The sequence below is a fragment of the Barbus barbus genome (genome assembly GCF_936440315.1).
Source record: "Barbus barbus genome assembly, chromosome: 19".
NCBI classification, from domain to species: Eukaryota; Metazoa; Chordata; class Actinopteri; order Cypriniformes; family Cyprinidae; genus Barbus; species Barbus barbus.
The window spans coordinates 3,604,387-3,630,797 of record NC_136747.1 but is presented as its reverse complement, the minus strand read 5'-3'; the positions used below and the strand labels follow the sequence as shown (position 1 = coordinate 3,630,797).

The following is a 26,411-nucleotide window of genomic DNA, read 5'->3' as shown; positions in this document are numbered from 1 at the left end:
CACATTACTTTTTAATTTAGAAGGAAATATCTGAGTTACTTTTTCAAATAATATTTTGTTCCCCGTGTATTGACTGACAGCTCTGGTGTTGCCATGTTGAGAGAAATCAGGAGTAAGTGCAGAGATGTGTGAACATGATGTTACTGTAATTCTAGATTAAATATGAACATGTATTTACTCATCTCACCTGCACAAAAACACATTCAGTATTCCTCAAAATGAATCAAAACAGGCAAATGCAAACTTAGAATATTATAAAAACCAGCAATAATTAAATGGTAAATAAGACACATATAAGTTATGGCCCATTTTATTAACCAATGTCTTTGCTACTGACCTTTGATGATTCAAATCAACCTTACTTAGCAAAAATGACATATTTGTGTTTAATTTTTGTTATTTCTGAATAGTGTTGAACTTTCTTCTCCTGCGTCATATTCTTCATGCAATTTGTTTGAGCGGCGCCCTCTACTGTACAGATATTTCCTTTAGCCTGAGGTGTATTTATTTCACTTTTGGTGTGAAAGCTTTTACATTTAACTTTGTATATTTAAAAACAAACAAGTAAGCCCAGTCCAGATTTAAAAAGTAATGCAAAAGTAACGTAACACATTACTTTCCATACAAAGTAACTAAGTAACGTAATTAATTCCTGCAAAGCTACATTACTGTGAAAAGTTTTAGGCACTTGTGTAAAAATGAGGATGCTATCAAAAATAATGTCACTTAATAGATTTTCTTTATAAATTAACTTTTATTAGCTAAATTAAATCAACATTTGTTGTGAGCATCCTGTGTTTAAAGCAGCTTTTGCACTTGAGCATAGTCTTTGCAGGAGGTTTCTTGAAGCGTCTTGGAGACACAGTTCTTCTGGATTGAGTCTGTCTCAGTTTGTTCTGTTTCTTCATGTCACTCCAGACAGACTGACAGATCAGATCAGATCTCTGTGGAGCACTGGCTGTTTCAGACAAAAGTCTTACTGGATTATTACAATTAATGGCAAAATTAATGTTTGGAAATGTAAAGTGATATTTCCTACTGACACACGACAGCAAAAGATAGAAATAACGGACTTAAAACTGTTTTTTAGCTGCAGAAAATACTAGTGTACTAATAATTTTGGCCACCACTGTATATCAAGCTCATTTGTTACACAAGATCAAGGAAAAGTCGCCACTTTGACCCCTTTCGGATTTTCAATGAAAACATATATTCTTCAGTGAGTGGTGGTAGTCATAACCTCTGACAGCTCTGTGTGTGTGTGTGTCATGAAGGAAGATGATGGACTCGGGTCAGCTGGACTTCTATCAGCACAGCACTCTCTGCACAAACACCTGCCGCAGCACCAAGTTTGACCTGTTGATCAACAACACACGCTTCCCACCGGACGGCAGTGGGCTCACCACAGCTCAGGGTGGGTGTGCTCACACACACACTCATACACCCCCCCCTCCACACACACACACACCCACACATTTGTTTTTGTGAAAGTGGGCTCATCCCATAGGTGTAATGGTTTTTATACTGAACAAACTGTGTGTGCTATTGCCCTACACCAACCCTACACCTAAACTTAGCCCTCACAGGAGACTGTGCATTTCTACTTTCCCAAAAAAACCTCACTCTCAGCGTTTTGAAAAGTGGGGAAAAGCAAAAACAGAAGCTATTTTACAAAAATTAGCAAACTTCAACAAAAGTGGGAACAAAGCTCGTATCCAATCACCTGTGAGCGGAATAGGATTGGAGAGATGGAAAAGGAGAAAAGCACGAGAGCTTCAAACGGGAGCTGTAACATAGCCACATATTTATAGCCTAAAATATATAGGGGTCATTCTATGGAAATGTCCCTAGCCTTTACAGACATATTACACGTGAAAAACACTTGGTTACAAGTTTTTATATATATTTTAAAATGAAACAATGTGTTATTTGAACAATTACACCTTCTTGAGCCATCAATGTGGCAATATTTGTTTTTAATTAATTATAAAGAATTCCAAGCAGCACAAAACTGCTCGTCCCCGCAGCCGTGTACAGAGGGAAAGTGCTTTATATTGAGGTCAAAAACAGGGTTTTCTTCCATTTGAAATAAAATAATGTATACATAACTATCAAATAAATTACATAAATAAAATAAATGCCACATAAATATGATAGAAAAATATATAAAATATTATATTAAATTATAATATATATTATATTAAAAAAGATTATATTATATAATATTATTAAAAAGATTTAAAAGCTGTCATTTATGTGTATTCATGAAGTCAAAAGGTAATCTAATAATGTGGTCTAAGTTTAAATGTTAAAAAAAGAAATCTTGCCATACCAGGCTATTCGAACCAAATGTATTTACTCAGTATTAGGATATGACTACTTGTTTTTTATTACAGCCCGTTATAATTAATACATTACAAAAACATTGTAAACATTAGGCTAAAAGAAAGTCATCCCACTCCTCTACGTCTACTTCTATCATAGCTTGGATTGCAGCGTCACGCGCCTTCTTTTTGAATGTGATTTTTCTCCAATTAGGGGGCGGAACATATGGCAAATTACGCTACGGCACTTATATTATTGCACTGGTTGGCTATTAACTGCGAGCAGACAGAGTGTCAATCAATGCATTGGAGAATACGGCGAACATAAAGAAACGAAGCTGCTTGTCAGATTTCTCTAACAAGCAACCATATTTTTTAAAATAAGCCCAAAAATACGCAACCCGCAACCAGGGATTTTTTCCCGTAACTTTACAAAAAAAGAAGCCCAAGCGTATAATACGCGGACTTGGCAACTGTGAGTGTGTTTCTTTATTTGTTTGTGTTGTGAGCATTTGCACCACCTGCTGTCAAACTGATGAAGATGTTTTCTTGATTTGCTGATGCTTTTTGTATTTGCATGTGTTTTCTGAAGTTGCAGCGCATTGAGCTCTCTCGGCCACCGTACAAAAGAGCTTATTTACACTAGTGAAAAAGTAATATATTTAAAATACATTTATTTTATACCAAGTATAGTTCAAATCTATTAACATATTACTGACAGACAACTCAAGACGTACTGATATAAACATTTTAACTAAACTTTACTTGGCATACTACTTGTGCACAATGCACTTTTCTTAATATTAAGTCTAAAATGTGTTTTAATGTCACTTTTGATGAGGATTGTGTGATTCTTGAATAATATCGGTCTTTAAATGCGAGATAGTTAAAGTGTACTTGAAGTTTACTTGCAATATTTCCACTTTAGCACAATCAAATATACTAAGTATATCTTTAATTGGATTTCAGCACTACTTCTGCACAATTAAAGTGTATTCAGTACTACATTAGTTGTTCCAATTTAGCAGAGTATACCAGTTTAGTGTACTAAAAGTACAATTGCAGGACATTTTATTAAGTATATAAATATGAAAAAAATTATAATACTTAGCATGAAATAAATGCATTTCAAATACATTTAAGTGTATACATTTTTCACTAGGGTAATCCGTAGCTGTGTTTCCATCACCCTGTTTTTATGCGCATTTTGAAGTATTGCACCAGAAAGGAGAAATTTGAAACACCAAATTTCGAATAAAAATCCCATAATTCACAAAGTTTTTACACTTGCTTGAGGGTTATTGCGAATAATGGGAGATGGAAACACATTTGCCGAATATTCCTCCATGTGCATCAAAAAATCATGTGACTTTGCGCTATGGGACGGCAAAACCTGATTAACCAGCGGACAGATCTCGTTCCACAGCATCTGAAATGTTATGTTCATTCTGAAACGCCTGGACAAAGTCAAAGTATTTATGTATAATTGCCTCCCAGAACGGTTACACGACTGCGTTCCCAAACAGCAGCATCCAACTCTGAAAGCAATGACCGCATTTATTGTGTTTCGTCTGCTCGCTCTAAGGCGCAAGTAAATTATTATAGATGAATATTACTATATTCAGTGGCATGTCCTATTTATCTTAGTGATTTATAGTGCCAGTTTATCAGGAAGGGACAATTTTGTTCTCTTTGACTCGTTGGATGGAAAAAATTTGTTCGCAAATTTTTTTATGCGATATTTAAATTTTGCGCAACTTTGGATGGAAACCCGGCTAGTGACACAACTTTGACCAAATGATGGTTATTGCCAGTTAAATTCGAAATCTTTAAGTGAATAAATACAAATTTTGGTAAAAATAATCTATATATGTTTTCCACACAACTTTCAGTAAAAAATAATTTTAATTGTTTTCATTTAGATGTACCAATAATTTAGGGTACATTTGGAAAAATGCTTTCTCAATAAAACAGCTATTGGTTTCGCTTGATATATTTTATCAGTGTAATTTATCTGCTAGTCACCACGCTTAATCCCAAACTTAATCGTTAAACAACTTTTGATATTACAAATAAAAAGATGCTTTCCATGTTGGTGAGTTTGTTAACTGCGTTACAGACAAACTGTATTTTCAATTTGGCCATTTTGACTCCAGTAGCAGGCCAACCGAATGTTAATTTCTTGACCAGGTTAACCTCAGATTTTTTATATTTATTTGAATTAAAATGATACAGACATTGCAAACCATAACAATGCCCCCAACATTGTTGACAGGCAATTAATATACTCCTTAACAATATTGGAGATGAAATACATAAAAAAAAAAACAATATATATCACCTGCAGAAGAAAATGACATGATCACATGATGCTGGTCATATAGTTTTATTATAAACCATTTTTAGTTTTCAGGGGATGTTTGGTTTGCAACATAGTTGACAAGATTGTAGAAATAAATGTAAAAATAATATATATATATATAATCTTGACTTCAGCATTTTTTTCACAAGACTCATTAATTCAAAAAGCAGACTTGCAAAAACAAAACAAAACTGTGATTTAAGGGACAGACTGAAAAACAGGGTGCACATGTGTGCAATTATAGTATGTATTCTCTGCATAAAATATGTTAAGAAAGTTGTTATGTAATCATCAATGGACATAAAATGTACCCTAAATGATATAATGACCCTAATACATAGTGTCTGTATGTGTGTGTCCTGCAGGGCATGTTTCTGTGGGTAACGGAGGTCAGACGGCCACAGCAGAGGAGAAGAAAGAAGACGTGTTCGGTACACCGGTGGAGTGGAGCACAGCCACAATAGAAACCCCAGAGAAAAGAGACTCACCTGATATCTCAGGTAAGTATTCATACCTCACTCAGGAATCTCATGCGCTAATGAAGATGGCATCCACATGCTGTACTGTGTGTGTGACCCCAGACGAGACTCTGAGTTTCTGGAGGGGCATCGCTGAGGTGGGGCTGATGGGGGAGGTGGTGTCTAATATCCGCTCAGAGCTGCTGAGTCTGCTGAGAGGAGTTCAGCTGCGCACGGATCAGAGCTCTCTACAGGATGCAGGTCAGTGCTTCATCTGTGACAGGCTTGTCCCGTGAAGTTCAGCTCCAACCCTCATCAAAAACATCTGAACCAGATGCCAGTTACAGATTCACAAGATGCCAAATAGAGATTCATAGTGTTTTTTTAAAACCTTAAGAGACTTCATTAAAAGAACAAGTTTGTTACAGAAAACCTTGCTAACCAATCACATTATAGCTATGGCATTGAATTACGGTCAGAATTGTACAACTGTCAGTCACTCTTTGCGGAGATCACAAAAATGATCAGAGAACCATAAACTGAATCCTTCCTGCTGCAAAACTGTCAGTGATTTTTCACAGAAGACTCCAAAAATAATAAATAAATCCAAAATCAATTAGCAGGCAGGCTGTCGGTTCAATAAATGAAAAAAAAAACACTTTATTCAGCAGTTAATTTAATATAAATAGGACCATCAAGACTTTTTGTAAATAATGTACACTATATATATATATATATATATATATATATATATATATATATATATTAGTACTGCCAAACAATTAATCGCGATTAATCGCATCCAAAATAAGTTTTTTTTTTACATAATATGTGTATACTGTGTATATTTATTATGTATATTTAAATACACACACATACAGTATATATTTTGAAAATATTTCCATGTATATATTTATATTCATATAATTTATATTATATAAACATATTTTAAATGTATAAACTTAACATATTTTTCTTAAATATATACATGCATGTGTGTGTATTTATATTTCTTTATATACACAGTACACACACATATATTATGTAAACAAAAACTTTTATTTTGGATGAGATTAATCGTTTGACAGGAATAATATTTTTAAATTATTAACAGCCCTACTATAAAAGTTACATAATTTAATATATATATATTAAAGATGAATATGAGACAAAACTACAGAATGTCACATTTTATTATTGGGTGATTCAACACATTCAGTCAGGTCCATAAATATTGGGACATCGACACAATTCTAACATTTTTGGCTCTATACACCACCACAATGGATTTCAAATGAAACGAACAAGATGTGCTTTAACTGCAGACTGTCAGCTTTAATTTGAGGGTATTTACATCCAAATCAAGTGAACGGTGTAGGAATTACAACAGTTTGCATATGTGCCTCCCACTTGTTAAGGGACCAAAAGTAATGGGACAGAATAATAATCATAAATCAAACTTTCACTTTTTAATACTTGGTTGCAAATCCTTTGCAGTCAATTACAGCCTGAAGTCTGGAAGGCATAGACATCACCAGACGCTGGGTTTCATCCCTGGTGATGCTCTGCCAGGCCTCTACTGCAACCGTCTTCAGTTCCTGCTTGTTCTTGGGGCATTTTCCCTTCAGTTTTGTCTTCCGCAAGTGAAATGCATGCTCAATCGGATTCAGGTCAGGTGATTGACTTGGCCATTGCATAACAGTCCACTTCTTTCCCTTCAAAAACTCTTTGGTTGCTTTTGCAGTATGCTTTGGGTCATTGTCCATCTGCACTGTGAAGCGCCGTCCAGTGAGTTTTGAAGCATTTGGCTGAATATGAGCAGATAATATTGCCCGAAACACTTCAGAATTCATCCTGCTGCTTTTGTCAGCAGTCACATCATCAATAAATACAAGAGAACCAGTTCCACTGGCAGCCATACATGCCCACGCCATGACACTACCACCACCATGCTTCACTGATGAGTTGGTATGCTTAGGATCATGAGCAGTTCCTTTCCTTCTCCATACTCTTCTCTTCCCATCACTCTGGTACAAGTTGATCTTGGTCTCATCTGTCCATAGGATGTTGTTCCAGAACTGTGAAGGCTTTTTTAGATGTCGTTTGGCAAACTCTAATCTGGCCTTCCTGTTTTTGAGGCTCACCAATGGTTTACATCTTGTGGTGAACCCTCTGTATTCATTCTGGTGAAGTCTTCTCTTGATTGTTGACTTTGACACACATACACCTACCTCCTGGAGAGTGTTCTTGATCTGGCCAACTGTTGTGAAGGGTGTTTTCTTCACCAGGGAAAGAATTCTTCGGTCATCTACCACAGTTGTTTTCTGTGGTCTTCCGGGTCTTTTGGTGTTGCTGAGCTCACCGGTGCGTTCCTTCTTTTTAAGAATGTTCCAAACAGTTGTTTTGGCCACGCCTAATGTTTTTGCTATCTCTCTGATGGGTTTGTTTTGTTTTTTCAGCCTAATGATGGCTTGCTTCACTGATAGTGACAGCTCTTTGGATCTCATCTTGACAGTTGACAGCAACAGATTCCAAATGCAAATATCACACTTGAAATGAACTCTGGACCTTTTATCTGCTCATTGTAATTGGGATAATGAGGGAATAATACACACCTGGCCATGGAACAGCTGAGAAGCCAATTGTCCCATTACTTTTGGTCCCTTAACAAGTGGGAGGCACATATGCAAACTGTTGTAATTCCTACACCGTTCACCTGATTTGGATGTAAATACCCTCAAATTAAAGCTGACAGTCTGCAGTTAAAGCACATCTTGTTCGTTTCATTTGAAATCCACTGTGGTGGTGTATAGAGCCAAAAATGTTAGAATTGTGTCGATGTCCCAATATTTATGGACCTGACTGTAGATGTTTTACCAGCTAAGAAGTTCAGCACTTTTAGAGTTCATCCCTGATGATGATCTGATATGAACATAAGTATTGGAGCAGTTGCCTCACAGGTGTTTCTAAGTGATCAGCTGTGTCCTGTTGCATTAATTCTTCAGATATTAAAAGCAGGGAATGTGTCGTATCAGTTATATCCATTACTTCTGCTTTCTGAATCTTGCATTCGATGATGATGCACACAAACCAGGATGAAGACGAGGGAACTGACTTTGAGAGAAAAGCAAGCAATTTGGATGCCAAAAGAAAAGAGGAAGTCAGTTAGAGCTCTAGCGAAAACAAAGGGCATGGAGAAATCAAGAGTTTGGAAACCACCAGCGACACCAGCAACCAACAACTACCTGATCGGCTGAGAAAACAACAGTAGTTGATGACAGACAAATCATAAAAGCTGTGAAAATGAATCCTAAAAGACGTGTCTGTAAAATCTCCAACAACTTCCAGAAAGCTGGGGTGATGCTCTGACAATCTACTGTCCTCAGGAGACTTTGACACAGAATTACAGATGCTACACAGCAAGATGCAAACCTCTGACCAGCACCAAACATAGAAAGGCAAGATTAGAGTTTGCAAGAAAGCACAAAGGTGAGCCAGAAGAGTTTTGGAACTGTGTTTATGGACCGATGAGACAAAGATGAACCTTTATCTAAGTGATGGGAAAGCAAAAATGTGGAGAAAAAAAGGGAACTGCAAATGATCTCAAGCATACAGCCTCATCTGTAAAGCAGGTGGAGGTGGTGTCATGGCATGGGCATGCATGGCTGCCTCTGGAACAGGCCCTCTCAACTTTACTGATGACTTAATGTATGATGACAGCAGCAGAATGAATTTGGAAGGGTACAAAACCATCTTGCCTACCAATATTCAAGAAAATGCCACCAGATTCATTGGGAAGTGCTTCATATTGCATCAGGACAATGACCCAAAACACCCTGCCAGTTCAGTCGAGGAATTCATAAGAGCAAAGAAATGGAAAGTCTTAGATTGCCCAAGTCAATCTCCAGATTTAAATCTGATTGAACATGAATTTCACCAGCTGAAGAGGAGAGTAAAGGCAGAAACTCTCCAAAACAAGCAACAATTGGGATTGGCTGCATTAAAGGCTGGGAAAAGTATTTCAAAGGATGAGACCAAGAGTCTGGTGATGTCTATGGGTCACAGACTCACTGCTGTGATTGTGTGCAAGGGATCTGCAACTAAATAATAGCTTTTAATCTTTTATATCTGCCTTATGTTCAACTGTCCCAATACTTATGCTCACATCAATGAGTGGGATGAACTCTAAAAGTTCTGTTCTTTTTATTTGATAAATCATGTATGTGTTGAAACATCTTTTAATATTCATCTTTTAATCATATTTGCAAATGTCTTGACTCCACAGACAACAGAGCAATTTTGTCTTCACTGTTCCAGTACTTATGGAGGGCACTGTATATATATATATTAAATTATGTAACTTTTGTACTAGGGCTGTCAATCATTTAAAAATGTTGAATTAATTGAATTTATTCATTTAACCAGTTCAATTCATTTTAAGACTTGATGAGATTCACCTGTAGGTGCATTTTGTTTTTGGAGCATCTTGTGGCCTGTAGTTCAAGTGGAGGATTGGAGATCCATGAAAAACACATTTAGTGTGCCATTTTGTTGTGAGTTTATGTTGTCGTGTTGTAATTCAGGTGTAGTTGTGGTGACAGAATGTGGCTATTAATGTTGAGTTGGTGTTTAGTGTGTGTGCGTGAGATGTGATCAAGTGATCTGTGGTTCTTGCAGAGATTGCGGTTCTGAGTAACCTGGCACAAGTCTTTGACCTGCTGGACTCCATCAAACAAATTCTGAATGTTCGACGGCAAATGACGGACCCGGAGCAGACGCAGGTCCTCAGAGCACTGACAAGTGAGTGAAGAGACAGTAGAGATGGTTTCAGACTAGGCATGCAGCGATAACATTTTTTCAGAACCGATCCGATACCGATCCATTCCAATCTAATACCAGCACAGTACTATATACTAGGTTAGTGGTAATTCAGCTGCAAAAGATAGCCTACTCTAGGAAAATCATGAGTGCACAACAAATTTATAAAATCTAAACATTTAGTGAAAAAAATTTTGGTGGGGAACAAATAAAAGTTATTAAGTGTGGGTCTAAATCTGGTAAAATGTTACACATTGCTCTTTGTATTGTTGTAAAATACATTCATGAAACACAAGTAGATGTGACCCCGGACCACAAAACCAGCCATAAGGGTAAATTTTTCGAAAATTAGATTTATTCATAATCTGAAAACTGAATAAATAATATTTCCATTGATGTGTATGGTTTGTTATGATTGGACAATATTTGGCTGAGATGCAACTATTTGAAAATCTGGAATCTGAGGGTGCAAACAAATCTAACTATTGAGAAAATCACCTTTAAAGTTGTTCAAATGATGTTCTTAGCAATGCATATTACTAATCAGAAATTAAGTTTTGATATATTTACGGTAGGAAATTCACAAAATATCTTCATGGAACATGATCTTTACTTAATATCCTAATGATTTTTAGCATAAAAGAAAAATCAATAATTTTGACCCATAGAATGTATTTTTGGCTATTGCTACAAATATACCCCAGAGACTTAAGACTGCTTTTGTGCTCCAGGGTTACAAATATATTTATATATAAAATATGTACTATAAAATTAAAAGACATTTAAAAGTAATGTATAGCACAGTAATGAAGGCAGCAACACATGATAGAGAGGACAGAACAAAAAAGACTTAAGCATCTTTCAATGCGCAAAAGCATTACAATACGAAAGGGTATGGCTCCGATACAGAGCGGCACAAAGCGCTTATGTGCATCCCGGCGCAGAATGATGCACTTGAAGCAACACGAGTCACAGCATGCAGCATAGAAGAGTATTCACAAAACATCTTAAGGCTAAAAGTAGCTCATAACTCGCCGATTAAGGAGAAAATCTTAAAAATATTGGGCGTCAGTCCTACATTTAGGACTCCTAAATTCTTGCTCTAAGAGTATTTCACAAAGCATTTTAGCACTAAAACTAGCTCCTAAATCTGTGAAAGTTTAGGAGTAGTGAAGAGGAGTCTTAAGTCACTAAGACCAACTCACAACTATCCTAAAATGGCTGTTGCTGGCAATCTGCCTCTGAACGTAAACATTTTAGAAACATTTGACGATAATGACCTTTTAAAAAGTATCACCTTTGGTTTTGGAGGTTATCCCAACCCCAAATTTTTGTTAATATCTTTGTTTTCATTAACCAGTTGGGCAAGAAGTAACAGCTGTTCTTGCGTCCATTTTATTTATTTATTTATTTATTTACGTTTGCATGTATTACTATCAGCCATGATTATTCTACTCTGTTAATTAAAAGGCTGTATATATGCATATCCGCTAATTGTTTTTGAGAAGCATACATGTAAGAGGCTGACAATAAGCTGAACATATACTTGTTTAATTAGTGACACTTATCCCGCAATTAACTTTTTTTTTTTTTTTTTTAACCTTTATTAGAATACGGCAAGATAATATTGTGCCCAACAATATTTCTATGAATAAATCTCTGACAGAGACTTTTTGTGCATAGTTAATAAGCATGCTGACATCATCCATAGCAACGAGATCAACCCCGCCCTTACTCTTAGATTAAGACTTCTCCCTATTCCTTAGTAAAAGTTTGTCTCAGCAGCTTTGTGAATAGGTTTTAAGAGAAAACTCTTAGCTAAAAACTTTTACTGCTATTTAGGAGAACTCTTAGTGGTAAGATCAAATGTTTTGTGAATACGGGCCTGATGCGTAGTGTATAGTGTAGTTTTCTATCTGTGCAATAGTTTTTCTTTTTTTAGAACAGTTTTAAATCTCAGTTATTGTGCCCTCTTGTAGAGAGTTTCATCATTTTGACTGTAGTAACTGAACAAGACATGCAGTTTGAATGCTGAATGGAGGATGACAGACAGACACAGCGGTTTACTTGAACTTGAATTTAACGACTTCAATCTATACTAAGTCTATACTAAGTAATCTGTACTTCGACTATAGAACAGCTTCAGAACACTTGAAATATAGCGCACGAAAACGTCTCAGGTTACGTATATAACCATGGTTCCCTGAGAGGGAATGAGACACTGCGTCCTCTAGAGGTCGCTATGGGGAACTCCATCTACGTGACCCGTGTCTGAAGCATATATACAAAAACACCAAATATTGGCCGGCGACAGCCTATGACGTCACTCCCGGTGCGACCACAGTATAAAAGGGCACCGGGAAAAAAGCGTCATCCGCTTCTTCGTCTGAAGCTGCATCCGAAGCATGGCCTAAAGTCTAGAGGACGCAGTGTCTCGTTCCCGCTCAGGGAACCATGGTTACATACATAACCTGAGACGTTCCCTTTCAAGGGAACGTCGAACTGCGTCCTCTAGAGGTCGCTATGGGGAACGATATACCCACGCCGCCATGCTGAGGGGAGTGCATGCCATTCCACAAAGGCGAGCACTAAGCATCAACTCTACCAAAAGGATAAGGGAGTTGTCCCTGGGATGAATTGACGGCTGTCAGCGACATTATCCCCTTCGGCCAAAGACCTGAGTTGCATACCCCGGAACTCACATGATAGAGGCCGGACCTCCTGGACCCAGGGTAGAGCTCAAGGCTTGGAATCAGAAAAGGGATTCCTTTAAGGGGATACGACCAAGCGCTTAGGATAGTAACTAAGCCTGGCCTGTCACCCAGGGGCTACTGCTTGCTCCTACAAGAGCTCGCTGAAGGAACTGTATCAACAGATCCTTGGTAGTAGCCCCTATTCAAGTAGTATCACTGGGGATACATAGGTAGATTGGGGCCCAAGGTGAAAACGGGCCTAACCGACTCAAAGAATGGGTACGAAGCCGCAGCGCGTAACCCATACCATACAGGACTTTAGAAAAGACCACAAAACACTCGGTGTGCGATCTTACCACAGCGTGGCTTTCAGAAAGTGCACAAAGACTAGCGTGCGCACTTACCATAACATGGATTTGTAAACATCGTTCTTTTCAAATGCTCTGGAGAGAGCAGCATGCTCAAAGGTGACCCTCTATAGTGAGGGGAGCAATGCTAGCTCTACCAAGACAGAGCTCTGGAGAGCAGAGAACTTAACTCTCAGCATGAGAGGGAACTCAGACGCTCAGAAGGGAGCGGCATGCTCATAGGTGACCCTCTATAAAGAGGGGAGCAGTGCCAGCTCGACCAACAAGGAGAGCTCGTGAGGAAGCAGCATGCTCAAGGTAACCCTCTATAGCGAGGGGAGCAATGCTAGCTCTACCAAGACAGAGCTCTAGAGAGCGGAGAACTTAACTCTCAGCATGAGAGGGAACTCAGACGCTCAGAAGGGAGCGGCATGCTCATAGGTGACCCTCTATAAAGAGGGGAGCAGTGCCAGCTCGACCAACAAGGAGAGCTCGTGAGGAAGCAGCATGCTCAAGGTAACCCTCTATAGCGAGGGGAGCAATGCTAGCTCTACCAAGACAGAGCTCTAGAGAGCGGAGAACTTAACTCTCCGTTCATGAGAGGATACTAGCACATACATGAGTTAAGTGGGGCCCAAGGTGAAAACCGGGGCCTAACCGACTCCAAGAATGGTACGAAGCCTCAGCGCGTAACCCATACCATACAGGATTTTAGAAAAGACCGCAAAACACTTGGTGTGCGATCTTACCACAGCGTGGCTTTCAGAAAGTGCACAGAGACTAGCGTGCGCACTTACCATAACATGGATTTGCAAATTCTATTCTCCAAATGCTCTGGAGGGAGCAGCATGCTCATAGGTGACCCTCAATATTGAGGGGAGCGATGCTAGCTCTACCAAGGCAGAGCTCTGAAGAGCGGAGAACTTAACTCTCAGCATGAGAGGGAACTCAGACGCTCATAAGGGAGCGGCATGCTCAAAAGTGACCCTCTAAGAGAGGGGAGCAATGCTATCTCGACCAGCAAAGAGAGCTCCTGAGGGAGCAGCATGCTCACAGGCGACCCTCTAAAATGAGGGGAGCAATGCTAGCTCTACCAAGACAGAGAGGATACTCAGCACATATATATAAGTAGAGTGGGGCCCAAGGTGAAAAACAGGCCTAACCGACACAAAAAATGGGCACGAAGCCGCAGCGCGTAACCCATACCATACAGGATTTTAGAAAAGACCGCAAAACACTCGGTGTGCGATCTTACCACAGCGTGGTTTTTAGAAAAGTGCACAGAGACTAGCGTGCGCCCTTGCCAAATATGGATTTTAGAAACCGTATTGTCAGATGCTCTCTGGAGGGAGCAGCATGTTCATAGATGACCCTCTAAAATGAGGGGAGCAATGCTAACTCTACCAAGAAAAAGCTCTGGAGAGCAGAGAACTTAACTCTCAACATGAGAGGGAACTCAGACGCTCAGAAGGGAGCGACACGCTCATAAGTGACCCTCTAAATAAGGGGAGCGATGCCAGCTCAGCCAACAAAGAGAGCTCAAAAAGGGAGCAACATGCTCATAAATAACCCTCTAAAGTGAGGAGAGCAATGCTAGCTCGACTAACTATGAGAGCAACCTGACAAGGAGGCCTAAAGAAAGGCCTGACGTGCTGAGGTTTCTGAATAACAGAGCTCTGGGAGCGGAGACTCGACTCTCATATGAGAGGAAACTCGGACGCTCAGCAGGGACCCTCATAGGCAACCCTCTATAGTGAGGGGAGCAATGCCAGCTCGACTAACAGCGTAGAGCTTGGAGGGGTACAGCAGCAACGAGGAGCAGGTTGTTAAGTAACAAAGCTCTGGGAGCGGAACTCTACTTACAGCAAAAGAGGGAACTCACATGCTCATACGAGAGCAGTATACTCAAGGTGACCCTCAACAGTGAGGGGAGCAAAAACTAGCTCTACCATGATAAAGCTCTAGAGAGCGGAGAATCTACTCTCAGCATGAGAGCTCAGACACTCAGGAGGGAGCGGCATGCTCATAAATAACCCTCCACATTCTAGGCGAGGGGAGCAAAGCCAGCTTGACCTACAAACAGAGGGATACCTAACAACCCGAACAAGCTAGTGGAAATAGTATCAGGGTAATAGGTAGCTGAACAGAAGGCAACAAGGGCTCAGGGAAACTGCTACTTAAAACCCTAATAAGGGTGGGCAGTTCTAAGCTAAACCTCTATGCACCTATCATGGCCTCGTTTGAAGAACAAAAGGGCCAGACTTAGAAAATGCTGCTCCTCAGAGCCAAAGCATTGTAATAAAGTCGCTCAGCACCACACCTGATACCAGCCTGCTTTAGTACTGGAAGAAAGGTAGTTCGAATGGTATAAAACACACATACCAGCGAATCTGATAAAATTGGATCGTACTCATCCATCCATGGATCCTGCGCAGAAGAACAGTCCAGTGTAGGGGCTGAAATAATAGCGCAGGAGGTGCTCACCTAACCTCGGTCAGAAAACTGAGGTTGCAGGGGAATTAGAGAGGGGAAGATGAGGGCTTTAGATGTACAGGCCCCCTGAGGGAAGGAGAGATGTTCAACTCTTACCCTGGCCTGGGCGAGGGCGTTGCAACGCCCCGTCCGGACCACCTCCCTCAGGTCTTGCTACCTCTCTTTGACCCGCGCCACCTTTGAAGCCCTACCCACAGGCGGGGAAGGGCGCGAGTCGCGACACTAGCCTTCTGTGCCCATCTCTGATCCTCAGATCGGGATGGGCCAGGACCCCTGCGCTGTTTGGGCTCAAACCTGGACCTTCTCGTTTAAATTAAGGTTTTAAAAGCCGCTGAACACGCCTTCGCCTCCCTAAACTTTTGAACCACCGACTCGACGGAGGTACCAAAAAGTACAGAAGGCGAAACCGGAGCATTGAGAAGAAAGCCCTTCTCTCTCTTCCCAATATCTGCCAGGTTCACCCACAGATGTCTCTCCGTTACCACCCTGGCCGCCATAGAACTGCCCATAGCAGAGGCGGCCTGCTTAGTGGCTCAAAGAGCTAAATTGGCGGTGCGGCACAGCTCAGCAACCTCGTCAGGTATATATATATTTTTTTTTACAAACCTTTTATTCAGGTCTTTCAACAGATCAGCCTGGTATGCCTGACACATAGTGTGTAATGAGGCGACAGCCTGACCTGCTGCTGCGTATGCATTGCCATTCCAGCGTTTTTTTTTCTCAGATGACGTCAGCGAAATCGCGTCATTGTCATCCAACAGCTCGCCCTCGCTCGCGACTGACGAGCGCGAGAAGGAAAACCCCTTCTATAACTCATTGGCGAGAGCCACCTGCAAACCCCATGAGCTCATTTTCCTCCGTGCTTCAGCAGCGGAGGGTCCTCAACCGCGGGAAGCAGACGGCTGCCCCTCTTTCCTCGAAAAGAGAGACAGACGAGAGCAGAGCTTTTAGAAAAACGCTCGCAATACGCGCAGCGTGCAAACAAAAGACGCAAAGATCATGTGAGTCATCAAGCATCAGATAACGTGGATACGGATGCACACATCTCTTAACGCCTTGCTAGTGCTCTCATTACAAAAGTAAACCATACTTACCTCGTAAGATGCACGCTTCAAACAAAACAGTCATTGAAGACGAAGAAGAGGATGACGCTTTTTCCCGGCGCCCTTTTATACTGTGGTCGAACCGGGAGTGACGTCATAGGCTGTCGCCGGCCAATATTTGGTGTTTTTGTATAAATGCTTCAGACACGGGTCACGTAGATGGAGTTCTCCATAGCGACCTCTAGAGGACGCAGTTCAAAGTTCCCTTGAAAGGGAACTTTATGGTGCTTTATAATGTTTTTGTCCCTTTGTGGGGCTTAAGAATAACACAGAATAGTATATGCACAATATCAGATTTGGATCCGTTTCGGCTGACATTTTCTGACCGTTTCCGGCAGAAAATGCCAGTATCGGAGCTGATACCGATACTGAGTATCGGATGGATGCATCCCTATTTCAGACTAGAACTTTTCAAAAAAGCCGGAGCAATGGTGCCGAAAGGTAGGGTCATGGAGAAAGGTCTTCATGATTGGTTGACAAAGCTGTCTGTCAGGGTGTGGGGTGGGGTAGGGGTAGTTTCTGTTGCCCATTGCTCCAGGCTGCACCACCCCCATCTCAAACTTTTGGACAAGGTGAAACATTTTCCAAACTCAGTCCGTCTATGAATTCAGTTAATTTTCTGAAGTGATCTCCTGTCAGTCAAGTATACTTCTATCTTTGTCTGTCAGCAGAAAAACATGAGTGTCATCTCGTGCAAGTTACATTTTGTATGGTAATATGCCTTTCTGAGCCCAGCCACCCTTTAGATTATTTCACAAATTCCCATCATTCATATTCACAGGTTTTCTAAAAGTGTTTCTAAAACATAAGGCACAATTTAAATCATTTTGTGTAAGATTCTCCTATAGTTTATAGTATAAATTCTAATTGGATTAGTAAACTGTCTGCTTAATATCTGCTAACACTTTATTTGATGACATTCTTCTAACTTAAGCCCAATTCGGACGGGAATAGTTTTCCAGAGATCTTTAAGGGGGGTTTAGACATAAGCATTGTGCTTATAAGGGCACTCATTACCGTGGTAAAGTCACAGAGTAACACTTTATTTTAAGGACCAATTCTCACTATTAACTAGTTGCTTATTAGCATGCATATTTCTACAATATTGGCAGTTTATTAGTACTTAAAAAGCACATATTAATGGCTTAAGGCCCGTTCACACCAAGAACGATAACTATATTAGCGTCCACACCAGCGGATGATATCGTCTGTTTATTCTCGCTCATCTACCGCTTTAAATTCTCGAGCTCGTTACAGCAGGATTGATTCTAATTGGCTGTCAATGATTTGTCGTTCATCAGCTGGAAAAAAATGTCCTGAAAGTGATTCCAACAATATAGTTTCTATGTGCCTTTATCGTTATAGCTGTGGTGTGGACTCTACTATTCTTTAAAGGTAGGGTAGGCGATTTCGGAAAGGCTAGCAATAGCAAGCTAGCTTTGAAAGCAAGATCCCCACCCTCCCTTCACTTTGCAAAGCCACGCCTCCCCCAAAACACATGAACGCACTCAGGCAGACCAGAGGATAGCCAGCGACATGATGAAAGACGTGTCGGACAGAACATTTTATGGTCCTACGCCTTCCACAGTTAATATAAATACATATAAATAAATGTAGACCGCTTAACTTAGTGATTGCTATCAAGATGTGAAAAGACTTTCAACCAGCATAACAAAAAATGTTTTTGAACCAAATCACCATACCCTGCCTTTATTATTGAAGGATATTTTAGAACTATATCTTTATCGTTATCTTTATAGCTATCGTTTTTGTTGAGAACGAGCCTTTAGTCTTTATAACCATATTCTAGATCCCTTAAAGGAACACTCAACTTTTTTTTGGAAATAGGCTCATTTTACAACTCCCATAGAGTTAAACAGTGGAGTTTTACTGTTTTTGAATCCATTCAGCCGATCTCCGGGTCTGGTGGTAGCACTTTTAGCTTAGCTTAGCATAGATAGTTGAATCTGATTAGACCATTAGCATCACGCTCAAAAATGACCAAATTATATTTCCTATTTAAAGCTGGACTCTCCTGTAGTTACATCGTGTACTAAGACCGACGGAAAATGAAAAGCTGCGTAATATCATTGCGCCTGCTGCACCCATGGTACGGCAGCAAAGTTCCTTGATTATTATGTCGGAATGAGAGTATAGTTCCTAACCATATCGGTCTAGAAAATCGTAACTTTTTATTTTCGGTCGGCCTTAGTACATGATGTAACTACAGGAGAGTCGAGCTTTAAATAGGGAAATTATTAAAACTCTTTGGTAATTTTTGATGACCAAATGTACTAAGATGGCGCCGGTGAGATCGGCTGCCGTTACGACTGCTCCGACCAAACTTTGTCTTCTTTTGTTATTTTTTCGTATTGTTAACTATAAACACCGGTTTCTTTTTGTAAGATGGCCATTCTTACATACGACAGGGCCACTCTTATTTCTATTGGTGCACAATGCACTAACCTTTCGCCGTTTTTGAACCCGGACCCATCCTGGCCAAGCGAGATCCTGAGGAGGAACAATGGACGCGACCCGTACCGGCGTCCTCGAGGGAAACGAGCCGGCGTCAGGAACAGGCTGAGGGTACGCGCACACCGCGCTCCCTTACCAAGTGTCCTGCTCGCCAATGTCCAGTCGCTGGATAACAAACTCGATGACCTCAGGGCAAGAGTCAAGTTCCAGAGGGACATTCGGGACTGCAACCTTCTCTGCTTCACCGAGACATGGCTGAACCCAGCGGTACCAGACCACGCCATCCAGCCGGCCGAGTTCTTCTCAGTTTACCGCATGGACAGAACGCTGGACTCGGGGAAGACTAGGGGAGGTGGAGTATGTCTGATGGTGAACAAACACTGGTGCGACAGCGCGAGCATTGTTCCCCTCTCACGCTCCTGCACACCGAATCTTGAACTTCTGACTATCAAATGTCGCCCTTTTTATCTCCCTCGGGAATTTAGCTCGGTCATCGTCAGTGCCGTTTATATTCCACCTCAAGCGGACACGGACACTGCGATATGGGATTTACATGAATCACTACACCTTCACCAGACACAGCACCGGGACGCCGCATTCATTGTTTTGGGAGATTTCAACAGTGCCAACCTCAAGCGTGCACTGCCGAACTTCCATCAGCACATCAGCTGCCCCACCAGGGGCGAAAGGACATTAGATCACTGTTACACCCCATACAAGAACAGCTACAAGGCACAGTCACAACCACCGTTTGGGAAATCGGACCACGCCGCCATCTTCCTCATGCCTGTTTACAAACAGAGGCTGAAACAGGAAGCCCCGGTGCAGAGGGAGGTCCAACGCTGGACGGACCAATCGGTGGCCGCTCTGCAGGACGCGCTAGATGACGCAGACTGGGACATGTTCCGGCGCAGCTCTGATGACGTCAGCTTGTTTACGGAAGCGGTCGTGGGATTTATAGAGAAACTAATGGATGATACGGTGCAGAAAACCATCATCAGGACGTTTCCCAACCCATCATAGAAGATCCCGCCCTGAGATCCCGCTCCGCTGCCTACAACACAGGGCTCATCACCGGGAACATGGATGACTACAAGGCTGCATCTTACAGCGTGCGCAGATCGGTGAAGGAGGCGAAGCAGCGCTACGGGAGGAAACTAGAGTCGCAATTCCAACATGGCGGCTCTAGGAGCCTGTGGCAGGGACTTAGAACCATCACGGACTATAAAACACCACCCTCCAGATCGGGGAATGCGGACGCTTCTCTGGCTGACGAGCTGAACACTTTTTATGCTCGCTTCGAGGCTGCAGCTAATCACGCTAACGGCGCTAGCAGTGCTAACTGCATGCACGCTGAGGAAGCCGGTGAGGACAACGTATTCACCATCACGGAGCATGACGTGAGGAGGGCATTCAGGAGAGTGAACATCAGGAAGGCAGCAGGACCAGATGGCATCACAGGTCGGGTTCTGAAGGCCTGTGCTGACCAGCTAGCACCGGTGTTCACCGAGCTCTTCAACCTCTCCCTGGAACAGTCCATAGTCCCCTCATGCTTTAAGCAGTCCACCATTGTTCCTGTCCCCAAAAAACCGCAGCCCACCTGCCTAAACGACTATCGCCCTGTAGCCCTCACATCAGTGGTGATGAAGTGCTTTGAGAGACTGGTCAGAGACTTCATCATTGCATCACTACCAGACACACTGGATCCACTACAGTTTGCATACAGACATAACCGCTCCACGGAGGATGCCATCTCACACCTCCTCCACACCACAACAAGTCACCTGGACTGCAGGAAAGGGAATTATGTAAAAATGCTGTTTGTGGACTACAGTTCAGCGTTTAACACCATAATTCCCTCCACACTCACCTCCAAGTTGGAGGTCCTTGGTCTCAGCACATACTTGTGCCAATGGATCTCCAGCTTCCTGAAGGACAGACAGCAAGCCGTACGGATGGGTAAACACACCTCATCCTCCATCACCCTAAGCACTGGAGCCCCTCAAGGTTGTGTTCTGAGCCCCCTGCTGTACTCACTGTACACTTATGACTGTGTGGCCACTTCCAACTCCACCACCATCATCAAGTTTGCTGATGACACTGTTGTGTTGGGCCTGATCTCAGACAACGACGAGACGGCCTACATACAGGAGATTAAGAACCTGGAGAGTTGGTGCCAGGTGAATAGTCTACACCTGAACATCAGCAAAACTAAGGAGCTGATAGTGGACTTCAGTACGAAGCAGGAGCGGTCATACCAGCCGATCACGATCAGCGGGACTCCAGTGGAGAGAGTGGACAGCTTCAGATACCTGGGTGTTCACATCACGCAGGACTTGACTTGGTCCTGTCATACCAGCACCCTGGTGAAGAAGGCCAGGCAGCGTCTGTACCATCTGAGACGCTTAAGGGACTTTAGACTTCCCTCTCGGGTGCTTAAGACTTTTTACACCTGCACCATCGAGAGCGTCCTGACGGGCAGCATCACTTCCTGGTTCGGGAACTGCACTATGCAGGACAGACGAGCCCTCCAGAGGGTGGTGCGTTCAGCGGAACGTACCATTCACACCGAGCTCCCTAACCTGCAGGAGATCTACAGCAAGCGGTGCCTGACCAGGGCCAGGAAGATAGTGAAGGACCTCAGCCATCCCAACAATGGACTCTTTTCTCTGCTGCGTTCAGGGAGACGCTTCCGCTCCATGAAGGCGAACACAGAGAGAATGAGGAGGAGCTTCTTCCCGCAGGCCATTCGGAGTCTTAACCTCTCTCCACTCTAAGCACATCACCCCACACTTCCACTTTGCACATTTTCAAATACAATCTGCACTAATTTGTAGAAGGGTTACGTAAGGATAAATGAGTGGGACTTGCATACCATTTGTCTTTGTCTTTAGTATTCCTTTACTCACTTATACACTTTACTGCACTGCACAGCACACGGACACTTTATCACTGACATACACTTTGCTTTTTATAGAATCTATATAGAATCATATTCTATTTTTATTCTTCATATCTATTTTTATTCTCATATCTATTTGTTATTTTATTTTATTGCTAGTTTATTTCTGTAAATATGTTTACTGTGCTTTTTCTATTTGTATTTTTGTAAACTTGAGGTTTTTCTTAATTTTGTTGGACAGTCGTACAATACATTTCACTACATGTCGTACTACGTATGTATATGTATGTGACAAATAAAATTTGAATTTGAATTTTGAAATGCTAATGGTCTAATCCGATTCAATGATCTATGCTAAGCTAAGCTAAAAGTGCTACCGCCAGACCCGGAGATCGGCTGAATGGATTCAAACACGGTAAAACTCCACTGTTTAACTCTAGGGGAGTTGTAAAATGAGCCTATTTCCAAAAAAAGTGGAGTGTTCCTTTAATCAAACCCCATACCTAAACTTAACAACTACCTTACGTAAACACTAAGGTACTCGAGGTTGTGCTGTATTGTGAATAAATCATGGATGAAGGGCGTTGTTAGGCACGATGCGAAGCGGTAGGGCGTGGTCTCAAAACTAAAGATGAAAGATGCAACATAACGCCAGCAGGCATCACTCATACTTCATTAAATAAATAACAAACAGTTAATTTTGCCAAAATACATAATACACCACACAGTTTTAATGCTATATTATTGATTGTTTATGTTGCTAAGGGTGGTTGCTAAGGTTGTTGTGCAGTGATACACAGAACCGCTGGGTGAAACGGTCATAGCTGTGCTTTATCGCAAATAAAACACAGCTGCTGACCAATCAGAACTGAGGACTGGAATTAACCATTTGATAATAACTATTAATAAGCAGCAAATCAGGAGTTTAATGATGCAAAACAGACTTTGAACCAGCATAACAAAAAAATGTTTTTGAACCAAATCACCTACCCTGCCTTTAATATTGAGAACAATTTTTAGAACTATATCTTTAACGTTATCGTTATCAGTCTTGGTGAGAATGGGCCTTTAGTCTGCATGACCATATTCTAGATCCCTAAAGGCACATTCACACAAAGAAAACGATAAAGATATAGTTGTAGAAATCTTTCTTAAAATCAAAGAACAGTCCACATCTCAACTATGACGATAGAGGCACAGAGAAACGATATTATTGGAATCACTTTCAAAACGATTTTTTTCTAGCAGATGAACAATAAAAATATTGACAGCCAATCAGAATCAATCCTGCAGTCACAAGCCCGAGAATTTAAAGCGGCAGACGAGCGTGCGCTTAGAATAAACAGACGATATCGTTCGTTGGTGTGGACGCTAATATAGTTATCTTTATAGTTATCGTTCTTGGTGTGAACAGGCCTTTAATCAAACCCCATATCTAACCTTAAAGGGTTAGTTCGCCCAAAAATTAAAATTCTGTCGTTAATTATTCACCCTCATGTCGTTCCAAACCCGTAAGACCGTCGTTCATCTTTGGATCACAAATTAAGATATTTTTGATGAAATCCGAGAGCTCTCTGACCCGCCATACACAGCAAGGATATTGGCACAATCAACACACAGAAACATAGGAAGGACATCAGTAAAATAGTCCATATGACATCAGGGGTTCAACCGTAATTTTACGAAGCTATGAGAATACTTTTTGTGCGCAAAGAAAACAATAATAACAATTTATTCAACAATCCTTCTCCCCGAGTTACCATTTTCCGCCATTTTGGAGAGTACTCCAGAACTTAATCTTGTGTGCATGTCCTTCTTATGTTTCTGTGTGTTGACCATGGTAATATCCTTGCTGTCTATGGAGGGTCAGAGAGCTCTCAGATTTCATCAAAAATATCTTAATTTGTGTTCTGAAGATGAACGAAGTCTTATGGGCGACATGAGGGTGAGTAATTAATGACAGAATTTACATTTTTAAGTGAACTATTCCTTTAACAACTACCTTTAATGATGCAAATTGAAAGTTAATAATAAATAGTGAGAGCTGGTCAGTCTCATAGATTGTTTCAATTCTCTGAAAACAACACCATCTATTGTGTGTCTGTTTAGCATTGGAACAGCAGGTGGAGGAGCAGAAACGGCAGCAGTCGCTCAGCTGGCTGTCTCAATCCCAGGCCCTCAGCAGTCTGGTTCTCCCCTCCACGCCTCCATCCAAACGCGCTCCCAAACGCCCCCGCCTCCAGCGGCCCGCCTCCACCACTGTGCTCGGCACGTCCGTCGCCCAGCCGCTCACCCTCCAGTCCCAGCAGTTCACTGTGCTCTCCCCCATCACCCTGTCCTCCATCGGCCAGTCGTTCGCGGTGGCCGGCCTCAACCAAGCCTCCAACACGGTCACCCTACACGCCCTCCCTGCCGGCTCGCAGCTCTTCACCAGAATCGCCACGGGTTCAGATGGAAAATCTGAAACCATCACGCTCCATCCGGCGTCTGGGCTCACGCTGCTGGGCGCCACAGCCATGCAGGACCATGGGCAGCTTGTGAGCCCCGTCGAGCTTGTCCAGTTCACGCAGAAGGGGACCTCTGGCGTAGCCCAGGAGGGTCAGATGGTCGCAGGTACGGTAGTGATGCAAGAGAGCGTCGTCAGTGTCATGCAGGAGGACGAGAACCAAGACAACGCCACCCTCATCGAGATAGACCCGGCTGCAGCCGACCAAAGCGTGAGTGTCATGGAGCTGCAGCTCGAGGGCGAGGAAGCCGAGGGCGGAGCGACTGTGGTGGAAGGAGGCGAGGAGGTGGTGCAAGGCGAGACGGAGGAGATACAGCTGGATGCCAACGGTCAGTTCCACAATTTGCCCGTTGTAGTGGTGGAGGAAGAGACGCAGGGCGCCGGCAAAGCCAAATGACACAAACCGCCCTCAGAGACTGACGGACCGAATCAGACAGGGACGGGGATTGTGTCGCCCCAGGTGGAGTTTGTGTTTTCCCTTCCAGCTGTTTTGTTTTTTTCATTACTCTCTTCCTGCACAGCCAAGCTCAGCTCTTCAAGCCTGACGTGTCACATATTTGTAAAAGCAAGTTCAGTATTCTTTTTTTTTTACGTGCGAGAAGCAACAATTTGTGATGTTTCGTTGGAACACATTCAGTATTTGCTTTCGTTTTTGAGTGTGGAAGTTTAGACCGGGCACTTACTTTTCAGTTTCCCTTTGTTTCGGTGCCAAAATGTCATGTTGTAGCCAGATTATACACTTTGCAACTCTCTGATCTGAAGGTGAAGACTCACAGTTCAAGTGATATATAAGACACTCCCGTAATGAGAAATGACACTGCCTGTGGTCTCTTTGTACTTTCTGACATCAGGGTATAAATGGCACTAATATTGGTGATATTTTAGCACAGTGGTTTTTAACTCCGGACCTGGAGACCCGCAGCACTTCAGTTCATGCAGCGCTCTGCTAGTGATATTATAGTCTGAATTGTGTGTAAATAAAGGAGGTAAAAGTGCAATGCTTGGGTTCCCAGGATCAGAGTTGAGATCCACACCGTTAGCACACATAATGAAAGATGTTTTATGAATGTTTGTGAATGGATCCTGTGTCCTTCACTGAAAATAAAACGGATCTTCCTTTCCCCGTGAGTTATATATTGTAAATGATGGTAGATCGCGGGATTGTGCATTTCAAAGTCTGTTACAGTTTCTGAGTTATGTTTTGGAAAGCAATTGCAAAAATACTTGATTTGGAGGTTTATAAATACACTGTTGTTAATTTTGCGAAACAAGTTAATTTATTCCGTTTAGAAATCGTTCATGCAAAATTTATAATTTGTAAAAGATTTACTCACCCTCATGTCGTTCTAAACCTACTGTGGACCACAAATGAAGATGTTTAGCAGAATGTTCACACACGGTTCACGCAAAACATTATTTTGCTGCTTGTTTAAATGAATTAAAATGAGCTAATGCATTAAGTCTTGAACATTTTTTTCCTAAGATACATTATATGCAATTGACTTAAATTTGTAAGACAGAAGTGTATTTAACTGTTTTGTGTGAAATTAAACTTTCTAGTTCCCAGCATGCTTTGCATGGGACTAGATGAGGAGTGTTTTTTTATGGTTTTTGATGAGATGAGGTGAGAAAGTGGGACTTGTTAGTGTTTAATGAATTGAATCAAAATTCCAGAGGATGATGCATTCCCACCAGCCAGCATGCTTTTTATGGGTCTACAAAAGGATTAAAGGCAGTTTTTAAAAAATTATTATAATTTTTTTTAAATGATCAAGAATGACAGTAAAAACATTTTCAATGTTACAAAAGATTTGTTCAAATAAATACTGTTCATTTGAACTTTCTATTCATCAAACACTCTTGAAATATATCACAGTTTGTACAAAAATATTAATCGACACAAACTCTTTTCGACATTGATAATCATAAA

General features: G+C 41.7%; 1 protein-coding gene across 3 annotated transcripts in view; it reads left to right on the top strand.

Moving 5' to 3' along the window:
• LOC306885587 (glucocorticoid modulatory element-binding protein 1-like) overlaps positions 1–25,941 on the top strand; it is a 29,833-nt gene extending 3,892 nt beyond the window's left edge. For all 3 annotated transcript variants that reach the window (XM_079442228.1, XM_079442230.1, XM_079442229.1), the window contains exons 6-10: positions 1,275–1,414; positions 5,052–5,186; positions 5,268–5,405; positions 9,822–9,944; positions 24,085–25,941. In XM_079442228.1, the coding sequence (XP_079298354.1) occupies positions 1,275–1,414; positions 5,052–5,186; positions 5,268–5,405; positions 9,822–9,944; positions 24,085–24,878 (1,330 nt within the window). In that variant the 3' untranslated portion in view covers positions 24,879–25,941. The remainder of the gene's footprint in view (positions 1–1,274; positions 1,415–5,051; positions 5,187–5,267; positions 5,406–9,821; positions 9,945–24,084) is intronic.
• The last annotated feature ends 470 nt before the right edge of the window (positions 25,942–26,411 follow it).